The sequence below is a fragment of the Haemorhous mexicanus genome, chromosome 5 (genome assembly GCF_027477595.1).
Source record: "Haemorhous mexicanus isolate bHaeMex1 chromosome 5, bHaeMex1.pri, whole genome shotgun sequence".
NCBI lineage: Eukaryota > Metazoa > Chordata > Aves > Passeriformes > Fringillidae > Haemorhous > Haemorhous mexicanus.
In genome coordinates, this window is record NC_082345.1 from 69,405,374 (window position 1) to 69,421,364 (window position 15,991).

The 15,991-nt window shown below is 43.7% G+C and overlaps 1 protein-coding gene across 4 annotated transcripts in view; it reads left to right on the plus strand.

Annotated features, from left to right (window-relative positions):
* Positions 1–13,692, plus strand: part of BEND7 (BEN domain containing 7) — a 46,852-nt gene extending 33,160 nt beyond the window's left edge. For all 4 annotated transcript variants that reach the window (XM_059847486.1, XM_059847484.1, XM_059847487.1 and 1 more), the window contains 2 exons: positions 7,022–7,072; positions 11,775–13,692. In XM_059847486.1, the coding sequence (XP_059703469.1) occupies positions 7,022–7,072; positions 11,775–11,836 (113 nt within the window). In that variant the 3' untranslated portion in view covers positions 11,837–13,692. The remainder of the gene's footprint in view (positions 1–7,021; positions 7,073–11,774) is intronic.
* Positions 13,693–15,991: the final 2,299 nt, after the last annotated feature.

Consider the following 15,991-nt stretch of genomic DNA (forward strand, 5'->3'; position numbering starts at 1 on the left):
CACAATGAAGTGCCTGTTAGCATCCATGGGATGGGAAACCTGATGGCTCCTCAGGGGACGCTCACCCTGTGGTCCCTGGTGGTGAGCGAGACCGCAGGAAATGTCCTCCCCATCTCCCTGCCTCACAGGGCCAACCTTTTCAGTCCAAAGCTGCATCTCTGAAACACACACTTAGCCTGGCATCTGAAATCATTCTCCACAATGTTATTAATGCCAGGAGGGAAAAGCATAAGACAGAGGAAAATGAGAAACACCCAGAGACAGAAATAACGCAGGGGAAGGACAAAAGTGCAGATTATTTGGTAGCATAAGCTTCCCAGGGTAGAGAAACAAACCAGCACTGGCCTTAAAAAGGGTTTCTTGTGTGTTGGGGGAGGGAGGACAGAGGGATACCAGATAATCTTGTTAAAGGCAGTGTCAGATTACTGGTGTTGTACAACAGGATTGCTTTCTGCCCCTTCCAAAGCTGCCTTTCGGCCTCCCCAGGACAGGAGGGTGGAAGTGGGATGTCAGGCTACAGTAAGGTGAAGGGTGCAGTGCAGGATGTGGGGATCAGAGGGTCCTAGGGTTGTCTGCAGAAGATCCCTCAGGAAAGAGGATTGACCTAATTTTGTTTTGATTTTTATTTTCTTTCATCCTTTTTTATTTGCTTTTCTTCTTGCCTCTGCAGGATATTAATTAAAATGACAATGACATTCAGCTTTTGCTTTTCAAATGGGGCCACCTCTGTCTCTGGTCCTTGCTCAGGATGGGAGAATCTAAGCAGAGGATATTGTATGTAAGCTAGCAAGACTATAAGTGAAACTGAGTAATGTGCCAGAATCAGATAGGCTCCCCTGTCTATGCTGCAGAGGGAAGGTAACTTGTTCACCTGTATGTGGATGCATAGTGAGCAGCAGTGTACCTAGCAGCCGCTCAAGTTTATTTGTTGAAAAAAAAAAAAAACCCTGCACAATACCTAGATTGGTAGAAAAGCTCCTTTTTTTTTTTGTGCTGTTTGCTGGCCAATCCCTGAAGTTTCTCTCTAATGTGGTCACAGGCAGACATGCTGTTTTCAGTGTGTCAGGAGTGACTGAACACACCGCTGTGGCCGCTTGCACCTTTCCAGCCACTGCCATCTCCTCTGGTGGCTGTAGCTAGCCCAACCTGACCTTACACTGAAGCAAAGAAGTTTCCCAGGCCTTTGTTACAGCAAAACAGTGGATGGGAGCAGAGAGGCAGGACCAGACAGCTGGTTGCAGTAACATCCTCGTGTTGAAATAAGATTTGTTGGTACTTTTATACTACAATTGTGAGCTTCTGATATGAGGAATCTAGAGCTGACCAGGCAACAGATCCATCTATTTCCATAGTTTGTGTCCAGCACTGGCTGTTAGCTGATGCTTAGGGAGGTCTGTAGGACCAAGGGAAGGATGTTGTGCTGTTTGGTAGGATAGTCTATCAGCCCTCAGCAGCTTTATCCTGATAGAGAACTAGTGATGTTGGAATTATGCACAATTTCTCTATTTATTGTGAAACCATACTAAAAATGTGTTAAATTTACAGAAACCAAACCAGGAGGGGAGGGCAAACATGGAGGGAGAAGCTCTTCCAGGACTTCATGTTGTAAACCTTGGCTTTTGGGTATTTTAAAACTATGGGACTTGCAGCCACTGAGATGTAGGATTCATCACTCTTCTGGCTGAGCTCTTGAGCTCTCCCAGTCTGCCTGTGGCAGAAGCTGAGCAAGTGTCCTATGTCCATACTCCCAGGTCATTCTCTTTGGGTTTTGTCTCCACTTGTTCACTGGAACATGCCAGCTGATCTTGTGGGGATAGGCTAAGGTGCACAAAGAACAAATCTGAGCCACCAATTATCTAACTTCACCCAGGACTTTCTGACCCAATGTGTCTCCCTGGTGCTTGATCTTATTTTTTATCTACATCAGTTCCTGGTTTGTCGTAATGCACAGACTTTATATGGAAAAAGCTTAAGATGATCCATTTATTTCAGAGGTCACAAGACAACTTTTTAGTCAGCACTGTATTGGGCTAAATTTTAATAGCAGAAGTATTTAAGAAGGAGGGACAGGCTTTTCATCCTGCTTGCCTTCCCCCAAGCCATTTAGTACGTCCTCTGATGAGTTTTTCATTTCAAACCAGACAGTGAGACACTGCATTCATGAGCAGCCCTCTCCATTTTATCCTGTGAAACATTATTTCAGTCTGAAAACGTAAATCCTGCTCTATCTTTCAATTACAGTAATAATTTCAGAGAATTCTATCAAACGACTGGGGTGGATCTGCTTTTTGTAGCCCCTTCTATAGGGTGTACTCCCATGAGTGTTTCCAAATTAAATGAAATTATGATCACTAGATCATAGATGCTGCCCAGCTTCAACCTTATTTACCATATTTGGCTCATCTCCTAGAGTTAGGGACTGAAAAAGCTCCTTATTTCAAAAGCTAATAAAAAAAACCATTTAAAAATTCTGCTTTCTAGAAAATAGTTCCCCTGTGTAAATTTTGAAAGGTTGTTATCCTAAGCCAAATAAAAATTCATTTATGTTCTGAATCAATGACAATATTTTTCATAGCTGGGAATATTCTATTTTTTTTAATTTATTTATTTTGCTTCAGCTTTTTCTTAGTTCTTTTAGATTATTGCCTGAGATCTGAGACTTGGGTAGGGTTTTTTTATTTGTTAGATCTGAGAATAAAGCTGCCGCTGCCATTAAATTTTTATTGGCCCTGTTCAGTCTTTTCAAAATTTCACAAGTTAGCTGTCACAAAGGGGAGAAGAGACTGTGAGGTTAATGTTACAAACAGATGTTATAATTAAAATTAAAGAGTATGATAATATTCTTCAGCCTTGACTACTGGTCCCATGTCATGCCAACAGCAGGGCATAGTGGAGCACAGCTCCACTATGATGCCAGGTTTGTCTTCTCCCAGAAAAGGAGCTGAACCGTTTTGGTGGGTGGGATGGGATGCAAAGTTGCCCTGGAAGGAAAGAAGTCAAGGGAAGTGCGTGTGCATGGGTTTCCTCTCTTCAAGCAGCATGAATTACAATTTGCAATGAGGCAAATTGCCTCATAATTTACAGTGCTGGGCTTGCCCCAGCGTGGTCCCTTCACCCTGCAAAAGAGAACATGAGCAGGTGTCTGGTGGCCTTGCCAGTGGCAGCACAGAGGGACACAGTCAGCCATTATCACAGAGATCTTAAATGGGGAAAATCAGAGGAGCTGACTGGCTGTTCCTGTCACCTCTGTGCAGGCACTGCATTCGAGCCTTTTGATTACTAAACTCTCCATCCATTAATAAGCAGCAGGTCAGGGTTCACACATCTCCCACAGTAAGTTCTTCCTCCCTTTTTATATTTTGAAGAGCCCGTGAGCCATTATTCCATAGCGGCTGTCCATGGGAAAGCTGATGCTGTGGGGGTAATATGTAATAACAATAATATGTAAATTACCGCAGTGTGGGATTCCTGGGGCTGTCCTGTGCAGGGCCGGGGGTTGGATGTTCCTTGTGAATCCCTTCCAACTCAGGAAATGCTGTGATTCTGTTCTAACACTGCCACAGTACATGGGCTGTTCGTGCCAAGTGATTACTTTGTGCATAACCTGGAACCTTTGGATTGCCTGACTCCTTAAAGGAAAATACAGCAATTTTGGAAAACATACTGAAAATTATTTAAATTAATCACGTGCCATGATGCTTCATCCTTGAATTGTTAATTAATATTAACATTACTTTGTTGCAGTGTAAAATAGTGGGGAAGAAGGAAAAATTTTTTTTTATTTATTATTTTTTCCCTGGGTATATGCTTTTCTCACATGTCCTTGTTCAAACTGCTGCTTCCATTGTTTTACATGAGGTTTTTTCTTTCTTTCCATTTTTCTTCAGCCTTCTGATTCCCTGGTTTCTGCTTTTGACACAATATCTACTTGCTGCAAGAGATTGGGCTGATTTTTGCTTAGCAATACACACAGGGCCAGGAAGGATGTAGGATGAAGTCCAGCATGTGATACAGTGTGTATGTGGCCAGTATTTTAGATAAAAACCAGCAATATTAAAATAGTAACTGCTGTATTCGACTTCCCAGCCCTGAGCACGTGTGTACTTCTTTCCAGGAAAGCAGCAAGTGTACACTTAACAGACAGACATGTACCTCAGAAGCTACACAATTTGGGGGGAATCTAAGGAAATTACTACCAGCATTATTTTGCAAGATCTGCAGCACTGTATCTAAGCAAAGGACAGAGAAGAGGCTCTGAGTTCCCACAGTAGGCTCTCTTCCTGCTTGCCTTGTCTTGAAAGCTGGCCCAAGAGAGTGAGGTTTGGCTGGCAGTCTGTGGGTGTGGTTGTCGAAGGCAAACCTTCCTTTCTTCTTGGAATGACACGTAAGAGACTGGTGGTTTATATCCATGTTAGGAGGTCGAGATGTTTGCCATTCCCCTGTGTTGTACTTCACCCGGAGCTGCAGTTACACATCCAGTTTCATAAAACAAATCCTGGCAGCTGCTGAGAAGAGTGAGTAGCTCTCTGGGCATCTGCTGTGCTCCCACTCCCTTTCTGGTGTTGGCACAGGCATTCCTGTGGCCATGCTGTCAGTTTTTAACTGGATCTGATCTTGATGACTGTATAAACATTTGTGCTGGCATGAGGAATGAGGCTGGAACAATTGGTGGAGAGCTGAACCTCATTTATCAGTCTTCTGCCAGATTAAAATGGCCAGGTAACTTCTGGTTCTGTAGAGTTGGAGACTCAAGTCCTTACCTTCTGGAAGTTCCTTCTTTCTCTATTATTGCTTTCCTCTGGTGTAGGAAGAGCATTTAGGCAGAAAGGTGGCCACATCTCTGGAGCTACTTCACAAATTGGTGCAGAAATTTCTAGAAAAGCTGTCACTACAGTGGGCAGCCTGTTGGCACCACCCCTGATATTCATAGAGGGAAGGCTCTCCATTGCCAGCATTCAGATCCAGCTTCCCCCATTTTCATACCTTGGGTCCCTTCTACCCAAGGGGCCCGATGCACTTTTGACCTTTGTATGCTGAGTTGTGCCACAGACTCACCTGGTGCAGGTAGTTCTTCACAGCATTGCTAGAAGTTGGCCTCAGACCAACAGGATTTTTAAAGCCATTTATATCCCATTGATGAGTTTTGCCTTCTCATTGCACCATGCTGTTTCCTCCCTTGCACATCCAGTCCTTCCATCACTGAGAGTCTGGTTCAGATTCAAACCAGCCTAGGTGGTCCCTTCCCACTTAGTGAGCCACCTGTCCCTTCCAAAATTCAAGGTTTTCACAGGGAGCTGTACCAGGCAATGAATTTGTTTCTGCTCAGGGTGCCACCTTCTCACAGAAAGCAGAGAAAGGTCTCAATTCCAGGCACCAAGTCACTTGCAAGTATGTCCTATGAACTTAGCAGGGCTCTGCATTTAAACCTTTTGTGGGAGGAAAGCTGCCTTATACTAGGGTTTGTTTATGCTTTCTTTGGTTCAGTTAATTTTGCAGAACTGAGAGCGTATAGCTAAAAACTAACCTGACATCCAGGCATGTGGGAGAGACAGCAGTGTCTTGAACCAGGGATGGAGAGCCAAGGGTTGATGGATAACATTAGAAAACTGATGTAGGTTAGGAGGTAGATTAGGCAGTATCATCATGAAGGCAACAACTGAGCATCCTCATATACAGAGCCATGATAAAGATGATCAGGACAGTTAGCTTAGGCTCAAGTGGGAGGTGAACTGAGTTGCTTAGTTTATCTGCAGCCTTGGTTTTGATCCCTGTGGATATTGTGCAGTGAGTGGATGTGAGCAGATATATATCCACCACACTGACCTTGTACAAGGTAGTTCATAGGACAAGGGGTGATCATTTTAAACTACAACATGGTTGATTTAGGTTAGATGTAAGGAAAAATTTCTTACAATGAGAGTGCTGAAACACTGGACAGGCTGCTCAGAGAGATGCTGGATGCCCCATTCCTGGAATTATTCAAGGTCAGGGCTCTGAGCAACCTGACTAGTTGAAGCTCTCTCCCTGCTAATTTCAGGAGGTTTGGACTGGGTGACCTTTAAGATCCCTTCCAACCCAAACGTTCTGTGATTCACTGATAATGGGCTTGTCCTGTATGACCACACCTCATTTGCCAAAGTGCCCTCAAAGATCTCATTGTGCTTCAAAGGCCTTAAATATCATGCTGCAGTGCCAAAAGACAAAGGTAATAGGATTTTGATAGGGCTTGTTTAGGTTAGGCATGGATTTCCTGTTACACACCTTTGATTTTACTCAGGGTTCACATGCACGTCCCAGGTACTACAGCCTAACAAGTCCCTGCACATCTGCTGAGTGAGGCAAGCTATGTCTGTGCATTCCCTTGGCCTCTGGCAAACACAAAATGAACAAATTAGGCTTTTAGCCTCCCTTCACCTTGGGCCAAATTAACTCAAATGCTCTTGCATAAGCTGTGGGTTGAAAGCATGTGTGTATATACACATTAATTGCCAGTGTGGTCACGTGCTTTTTTAATTACACTGGTCACCCACCTGCATTTTTGAAGACACTTTGCCCTAGTAAATCTGTCCCCTGCAAAATGAGTTTGCCTGTGGTCATGGGAAGTTTGGGTGCAGAAATGGGAGTGTTCCTTTCCCTGCAGGCATGGGATGACTGTCAGTGGGTGGAGTTCCAGCCTGCAAGGCTCTTCCTCTAAGGACTGCTGGGGACTTTTCTTGTGACTTTATCAAGTGATAACAACTCCTGTTATCAAACAGATATCCTGAAACCTTAACAAGAACAAGTGTTACTCCATCCCATTGCTGGTACAATTGCTTCTTAATACCCAACTCCCTCTTCCGAGTTTGCATTTTTATTATATGACCTTTTCCTCCAAACAGTGAGTTTTTAACAGAGCACCTGTAAATTTGCAGCTGAGGAAAGTAGATAGAAAATGCAAAATCACTTCACAGTCTGCAGCTTTTTAATCACATTCCTGTATTCAGTAAAAATAATGAGATTTCTTGTTTGTATTTGTAATCAGCAGAGGCAACTGACTGTGATGAGAAGCCGGACATTTCTCTACTACAAACAGGTAAAATGCATTAAAATTTTTTCAGTCTTTCATATGTGTTTTTGTTTATTTATGGCACAGAAGCACTTTTCAATAATCCTGACTTGCCATGTACAGCTGGGTAATTGCACACAGGACTCTGCTATCTAAAGTTTTGAATGGTCTGTATTAAAAAACAAATGCATCAGAATCTTACAATTTTCCCCTCAATTTCATATTCATAAAACCTCAAGGTCCATGGGAGCAGCTAAGCTAATAAGGCCTGTAAGTTACTCTTCTTATGCCAGATAGGGACTTGTGCTCATCCCTGATATTTCTGGGAGTAGTTTTTATCTCTTAACAGAGTTATTGGTAGGGACAAACACAATCACTTGTAGTGTCACATCTGTTGAGTTGTTGGCAGTATTAGCCATAATATCTTGGACTCACAGAAGGATTGCAGACATTTTTAAATGCTAGTTAAGTGTTAGTTTACTTATTCTTGAAGTGCAGCCACCCTGCCTTAAATGCCTGACAATTGCTATGCAGCAGCTTGGCTGTGCAGCTGTGTAGACTGGGAAATGACATTGTTCCACACTGTTGAATTTGGTGCTGAAATCACCAGTCTCACCAGACTGAGACTGAAATTTAAAGCACCCTCACATTAAGAGTTGATCCATCAGTAGGTGCCATGATGGTAGGAGCTGAGCTGCCTTCCTCTGAAAATCCAGTGGGGCCAGAGTCTGGGGAGGTGGTCATTTCCCTGCATTTCAGGGATCTTGGGCAGACAAATAACGTCATCGATTATTGTGCGGTTTTGTGTTAATTCATTTAACAACAAAGGGTGGTCGGAGATCACCAATGCCACTGCTGGAAGAGCAGGACAGGGCTGGTACTGGGTTTCTGAGCACACCACACGGTACCTGACAGCTGTGGGGAGGACGGGAGACTACTGGTGACCATCACAGCATCTGTCTCCTGTGCCAGGACTCCCTAATCTCTCTTGCACAAGGGCTGGAGAAGGAGCTTTCACACCCCGCTGCTGTGTGCTGGAGCAGCAGCTGCCAGCCGTGGAGCACTGTCGGAGCACGTGCAGTTACTAAGGAATAGGAGCAGCGGAGCAGTTGGGAGGACAAGCAGCTATAGTCTGGCTCTGGCATGGACCCAGGGGGGGCTGGGAGCACGCGCTGCCTGGGAGCCGCCGTCCTGCTTTCCTGGCCAGCCGCTGAATAATATGTCAGGCTATGGCTGGGATGAAAGATGCAGGAAGCTCTGCATTGAAAGATCCCTTCCAAGCAACATCCTGTTGGTTTCTTTTATCAGGGAGGGAAGCAATTCCGCTGCGAGAGGACCCCGGTAAAGGCTGTTAATGCGGTGTAGTGGTATCTCCTCATTGCTCCGGTAGTCACGTTAAGGAGCAGAATGAACAGTTTGCTGTAGGTTTCTTGGAGCAGTTTCTGTAGTCTCTGCTCAGGTTGTACATCAGGAATGGAGATGAACATGCTGAGATGGTTGTGCTAGACAATGCGACTCCCTTTCCACTCCACTGCAGATCACCCTTGTGGTCTGCTTGCTTGTACACCTTTGAGCATCCATGCATGCAGCTTTGGAGCTGAAATGCTTGTGTGTGATGTGCACTGCTCCACGTTACCTGTGGAAGGATGCCTAAATAAACCACGCTGCAGTTTGCATTGGGGGGGAGGTGATGCTCACAGGCTATGAGCCAAGAATTAGACTCACACCCATTATTATATGTGTGCCAGTGCCTCTTTATAGGACAGATCTGCGTAACATCACACTGTTGTTGGAAGCAGATTATTTAAAGTGATACACAGACAGTATAATGACAGTAATTATGAGACAGAGCCAAAATATAGCTGCTTTGTATCAGGGAATGTAGCAAAAGAGGTGGAATATGATTTTTACAGGGGTCTTTCCCTGTTTTAGTACAGCTGGTTTTACAAAAGGGTGCTTGACAGGTTCTTTAAAGAGAGTCTGCGTGCAATTTATTCAGCTGTCTTCTCTGTTTAGCTTGAAAAATCTTTGGGGAAAAGTCTCTCTGACTGTGTTTGTGCAGTGCCTCATGCGATGGGCCTTGGTTGCAGATGACAGCTAATATCAGATAAATCATGGCCTCAGGTATTAGGAAAAATTTCTTCCCCAAAAGTGATGTTGAGCGCCAGAACTGGCTGCCCAGGGAAGTGGTGGAGTCACGGTCCTGGGAGGTATTTAAAGAATGTGTAGATGTGGCACTTGGAGATATGGTTGTTGGTGGACTTAGCAGTGCAGGATATTAAGTATCTTTTCCAACCTACATAAACCTGTAACTCGGTGATCAGTGGTTGACCTGGTGCTTCGGTGTAATAAAACCAGAGTGAATTGGGTTGGTTGAGGGGATCTTGCAGGAGACTGGATGGGGAGAAAAGATGTGGGGGTATGGGAGCTATCCATGAACAGTTCCTCTCTTGATCTTCGATTACTGAACAAACTGTGAAGCAAAAGCACCCAGGGAGAATTGTTAGAATCAGTGTAAGCCTTGGTGCCAAAAAACAAGGGAAATCTCAGATGCCTTAAATCTGCCTTTGTAGCTCTGTCAGTCCTGCCTGTGACACCAATGCCATTATGAATGACATCTGGGTACATGTGGACTAGCAATGCTGGAATGTCTCAGTCTGTATGATTTTGGATTACAGCCTCTGGCTGGCACTTCATTTGGGACACCTCAGTCAGAGGTGTGGTTGCTCTCAACTCTCTCCATCATTGGTGGGATGAGAGCTGCTTCCAGAAGGTCAGCTGCAGTTGTGTTTGGAGGTGTCTCTCTTTTGGTGCCAGCAGGACCAAGCTCTGAGTGCAGTTAATTGGTGCCAGTGCCCACAGCCAGGTCTGAACAAGCTCCCTCTGTGCCCTCAAACTAGCAAAGTCCTGGGATTTGAGGAGAGAAGGGTGTGCTTTGTTTTCAGAAACCTCTTTTGGAACTCAAAAGCCTGGTAAAAATAATGAAGCTGGTACATCCTCATAAAGCTAAGACATTTTTCCCAATTATATTTTAGCACTCCTGAGCAGAAATGATGCTCCTGTGTTAAAATCACCTCTATACTAAGAGGGCCTAGGCTTTAAAGGCTGTTGATTGAAGGGTGTTTAAAGTAAATTGGAAGAACTGTGGCAGTTAAACTTGCTGGGAACTTTGGTTCATTGACAGATAAATCTCAAGAAAATACTAGAAGAATTGTCCCTAACGAATGTTATCAAAGCTCAGGTCTTGGAAAGTTCCAGCTTTTGCACCTAACCAAAGCTGCAGGCTGTGCCCAGACCTGAGCTGAGACAGATCAGACAGCTCTGGGGGTAATTATCGTGGGCTCAGTGGAAAGGCTGATTAGTTTCTTGGTGATACAGGATACCTGGAGGGTGTGAGATAGATCTTTATCAGGATGAGGATGTGGCACCTTTTAGAGTCTTTCTGTGTAAGATGGTATTGTGAAAAGGCTCATCTTATTTCTGTGTACAGTTTACCCAAAGCCTTGGGATTTTGTGGTTTCAAAGAAAAACAAAAGGAAGGCATAACCTGTAAATTCTGCATGTGAGAACAAATGTAAGCCAGCTGCAACGCCCTTGGCTTGAATCCTCATCTTGTAAATTGGATTGGAAGGATGTAGGCAGGTTTAGGACCATAAGGTAGCACTCCTTACCCCTGCTTTGGACCACAGCCATGCTGAGAGTTTGTGTAGTTTCTCCACACTGGGGTTAATTTTAAGATGAGAAAGAATTTTGATATCCCTAACGGAAGCTGAAACACTAACATCCCAATCCTCAGGTCTAGGGGTGATACAGCTTTGTGAAAAGATGAGAGCAATCTCTTGGTAAAGAAACGGATGATAAGAAAACAGCAACAATCCAATTCTATATAGGTTGTCTCCTTTTCTCTTGAAATACAATATCAAGAAAATGAAACTTGGGGGAAAAAAAAAAAGAAAGAAAAAGAAAAACCTATTCCAAAACCTTAAATATAAATCCTTTATTGTAATATAAATCTTTATCCTTTCAATGCGTGATTGTATGAGTCTTCCCTTTTCATTGGGATGTATTTGCCTCTCAGGCTGATTGATGTCTGTCTTCTCTTTGCCCTGTGTTCTTAGCGCCCTCGTCGTAATTCTTCTGTCCATCTTTTCATTGTTCTGTTTAGAAAAAGCACATTCTTAAAGTGCTTTTTAAAAGATGGGATATAATCATACAGTGCACCTTTTATAGGTGTGTGTGTATATATATATATATTTTTTTTTCTCCTATATGCATTTAGACTGCTGTGGAGTGGTGGGGGTTTTTACCAAATAAGATCCCAAAGTATGTACTCAAGGTTTAAAATTCATGGGGTGCTTTTTTCACTTCTTCAGAACCTAAACTTCAAAGGGGTGAGCATAGCAGTGCAGTTTGTGCTGAAGACTAATGGAGTGCTTTACATTTGAAGTGGGCTGCACTATATGTTATGTGAAAAACTTGGCTGGCAAATTTTGTATTCAAAAAAATCTATTTAATTTACTTTTCTTTAGCCAATTGAGCTCTACTCTAAATGGAATTCAGCAGCACTGCCTGTGTGCACACCAGCAGTTCAGCCTCATCACTAATTAAAATGAAAACTCAAATACATTATTTCCATAATTCTAAAATACTATTTTTTTGTTTCAAAGTATTGATATCTTCAGTTCTTACATTTTTTTAACTGATTCCTTCAAACTCTTTCTCCCTTCAGGTAACCTTTTCGACACCACAACAGACCATCTGATAGATGCAAACCCAGATTTTTCAGTTTGAATTTCACATCCTGCATCAGTGTTCTTAGCGGATAGAAACATCCTCTCCTTTGAGTAATGTTCCTGCAAGCTCAGCACGAGAACTTCAGTGTACTACAAGACATGGGCAGCCATACAGTTTTTCTTACAAGTCTGTGTTTTTTCCATGCATTTTCCATGTATCCTCAAATAATGAAACCACCAGATCGCTTCATTGTTCTTCATCTTAATTAGGATGATTTCCCTCCGCATCCCATTACTGAATTAGTGGGGTACCCACTCTGAGGTCATCCTCTTGCCTGTGTTTCTCCTCCATGATTGTGTTTTTCCACGTTTATATGCTTGCCAGCAGTGTCTCATCTTAAACCACAAAGAAGTTGTGACTCTTCCTGTCCCCAGGGACCAGGGTGGCCTCTCTCTCTACCATGAACCCTGGGGGCTTAATGAGCATCTGACTTGGTGAAGCTCTTTGTTTCTGCAGACCCACTTTTCCCTTCCTGGCCGCTGTGGTATCAATGACCAGTCGCACACAGCTCTGATTAAAAAGTCCTTTCTGGGTTTAGGAGGGAATAAAGCAGGATTTCTCCCAGCAGTGCCCAGGTTCCTAGTTATAGCAAGGAGAAGCTATTCCTCAAATAATTTCCCCTATGTGGTCCTAGAGGGATGGCTCTTGAGCATCTTCGTAGTGCAGATTGCTGGAGGTGGTTATTTTCCCCTCACTGTTGTCCCCAGCTGACTCAATCACCTCAATTTCAAAATGTATTCATTTCCTGTTTTCTAAGAAGAGGGTCTGCTCACTGTGATTTTTCAGCCCCTGTCCTTGGCAGCAACACTCACCTATTTAAAAAAAAAGTCACCTTTCAGCTGGCACTGTAGCAGTTAAGACAAGTGAATCGATCAAGAAATTGCACTACCCTCTTAGACACTGAAAGGGTCAGGTCAGGGCTGAGGTAAAACCATGTGCGGCCCTCCCTGCGAACCTTCATTTCTGCACCTTTCATCAGCACTAAATTCACTTTAAAAATGTCACAGAGAAATCTGGAAGGTCTTACCTGCAACACCCATTGATCACCAGGCAGTTTGAGCACGTGTCCTGCAATTTGAGGGAGAGCTTGCTAGAGCCTTGGCATTGTGTTTCCTTCCCCTGTGTGTATCTTATTTAGGTACTTTTTTTATTTTTTGGAAACTATTTGGCCTTTGAGTGTCTCAACAGAAGTGCTATTACAGAGTGGGATGGTTTTCAAAATGTTCAACCTCTTTTTTTAACAATCCTAATGCCTGTTTCTCAGGTGTCACAGAATACCCACAAATAACACTGAATCCAACGTGAACATTTTGTTCTGTTGGCACCTGAGAAACCAGGCTCCCAGCTGTTCCCTGCCCACCTTCCATGGACTTTTAGGAATGACCATGTTCTCTCTGAAACTGTGGAATAGATTGAATGTGCACTGCAAACCTTAAATTTTGAGTCTTTCCTTCCTTCATGGCTTGGAGTTGCCTGCATTGGGCAGGGGGCACCAGTCCGTTGTGTTGTAACCCTTCAGCGATGAAATCAGCGTTTTGTAAATTTGGAAGATTGCATTTGTGTTTACTTACTGTGACTACTGTTCAGACTTTCTTCAGAAATCTTTTTATAGGGTTTATTAGAGAGAAGAAAAAAAAAATCATTCCATATTTAGGTAAAAATGTCTCAATCTTCTGTATATATGTTTTATTAATATGTAAATATTTAGATATTTTTAAATTACTATGTTCTTAATAAAGCGACAAGGGACTAGTTGTGAAATGGTGTATAACATTGTGTCGTGTTACCGATCTCTGGGAAATCCTCTTTGTCAGTTCAGAAAAGAAAACCTACAATAAATAACTTTAATTGCATGTGTGTTCCTGTGTTCTATGCTGGATTCCCATATTTTAGAGGAATTACTTTGCCACCAGTGGACTACACATAGGAAAACCCTGAAAGTTTCCACCAGGATGCTATTTTTCCAGCTAGCTCAGCCAGGAACCACACTGGCCTTGCCAATCACAACAACATCTATATCCAATCGTGTAATAACTCTTGAGTATTACAAACTGATATGCTTGAAGTCTAATTTTAATTGAATTAGGTGCCTTTATAATCTGCACTTAAAAGGTTAAGCTCTGCTTCTATGGAAACAACACACAGGAAGGACAAACCAATACTCACAGGTTGGAGTAGCTGCAAAGATATATGCTTGGTAATTCATTATCACACCCTCATCAAATGTTTAGCCTTAGAAAATACTTCCTGCAAAAACATGTTCCTGGTAATCTTCCATCAATTCCAAGGAGCCAGTGAAGTGAAGTGAAGCAGCAGTTCACCACACCTTTTTGGCTTTATACAAGGAGCACTATGGAGACTCTGATGGTAAAAAGTCCCGAGAGCTTCCTTCACATTTCAGTAGCTGCCCAGATCAGCTGAAGCCTGGTGCACATCCTGCATCCATGTGGCGTGACAGGAGCCAGTGCAGGCCCTCCCCTCTGGGGGGTGCTGAAAGAGCATCTCGGTCACAGATCACAGAATGGTTTAGGTTGGAAGGGACCTCCAAAGCTCCAACCCTGCCATGGGCATGAGCATCTTGCACAAGATGAGGTTGGCCAAAGCCCCGTCCAAACTGGTCTTGAACACTCCAGGGATGGAGCATCCGCAGCTTCTCTGGGCAACCTGTCACAGAGCCTCACTGTAAACCAGTCTCATTGGAAATTTGTTTTTCTTAATAGCTAATGTAAATCTAAGCCTCTTTTAGTTTAAAACTGCTGCCCCTTGTCCTGTCCCTACAGGCTCTAGTAAAAAGTCCCTCTCTATCTTTCTTACAAGCCCCCTTTAAGTACTGAAACGCCACTCTAAGGTTTCCTTCTCTCAGGGCTGAGCTCCTCAGCTCTGTTCTCCCTTCTCTGGACATACTCCAGAACCTCAAAATCTTTGTTGTGGTGGAGAACTCAAAAGTGCCCCCAGGATTCAAGGTGTGGCCTTACCAGTGCCAGGTTCAGGGGGGAAAATCACTGTCCTGGTCCTGCTGATACAGGCCAGGATGTTAAAGCATGGCTTTGTTTGGCTTGGGTTTTAAAAAACAGGGACCTGGTTAATACACTGTTCCTTGCAACATTTAAGTGGAGCACCTGAAATTGAGTTTAAGGTACAATTATGAGCAAGAAATGTTCCTGTGTGCTGCAATCTGCACAGCACTAATCTCATCTGTGCTGCAGAACCACCAGCACATGCTGCTGCCAGGCTGCAGGTGCACCTGCTGGAACAGCTTTGGGATGGAGCAAGTGACTCTGGCAGCACCCACACCTGAGCTCCAGCCACGCTCCTGCTTCCTTGCTGGCCCAGTCAGCCGGTCCATCCCTCTGTCCTGTGTACAGGACACTGGAGATTAATACTTTGGGTGAAAAAAATCCTTCAGAAGCTGAAGAGGAAAAAGGATATGCTCCTGGTAACATGAAAGGAAACTGAAGCCTGGGCTTTATAAAAAATGCATTAATTGCGAGACAAGAAGAAAGTCATCTCAAGTGCCTGTGACATGTTGGTTTAGAAACGGCTAGCTGAGTATTTCGGGGGAAACACACTCTGTCACATCAGAGTGGTTTGGGGATGGGTGGTCCTGATGCAGCCACCCCTCCTCTAGAGAAACCTCCCCAAAAAGCCTCCCTTCCTCTGGGAAGCACATTTCTCCTTCTCTGGGGAAGGGGGGGGGGGGCACGGTCCTAGAAAAAACCCCATGGGGCCACATCCTCTTAGAGAAACAGATGTTGCCAGCATTTTGCAAAGCTTTTCAAAAATAACCCCCGTGTGCATGTTCTCCCCCAAACCTAAAGCAGCAAAATGCCTTGTAGGACTTGCTGAGATATCTCTTCTCCCTCCACTGGCATTCCCACTGCTTGAGCATCCCTGCAGCTGGGCTGGGGTAAGCACCTTCACTTCTTCCTGCCATGCTGTCATCACAGAGAGGCACGAGAGGAGTTTGTACAAGTAGGTCAGGTATGATTTCTCATCTGCCGACTGCTAATAAAAGCCACTGATGTGAAACCTATAACATTATGAGTATAAATAATTTAGCTCCGGTGTGTAAACATCAATTCTGGGTTTTAAAAAAACCAAAATAATTCCATCAGCTTTTTCTATCCCCTCCATGCACATGTTGTTACACCC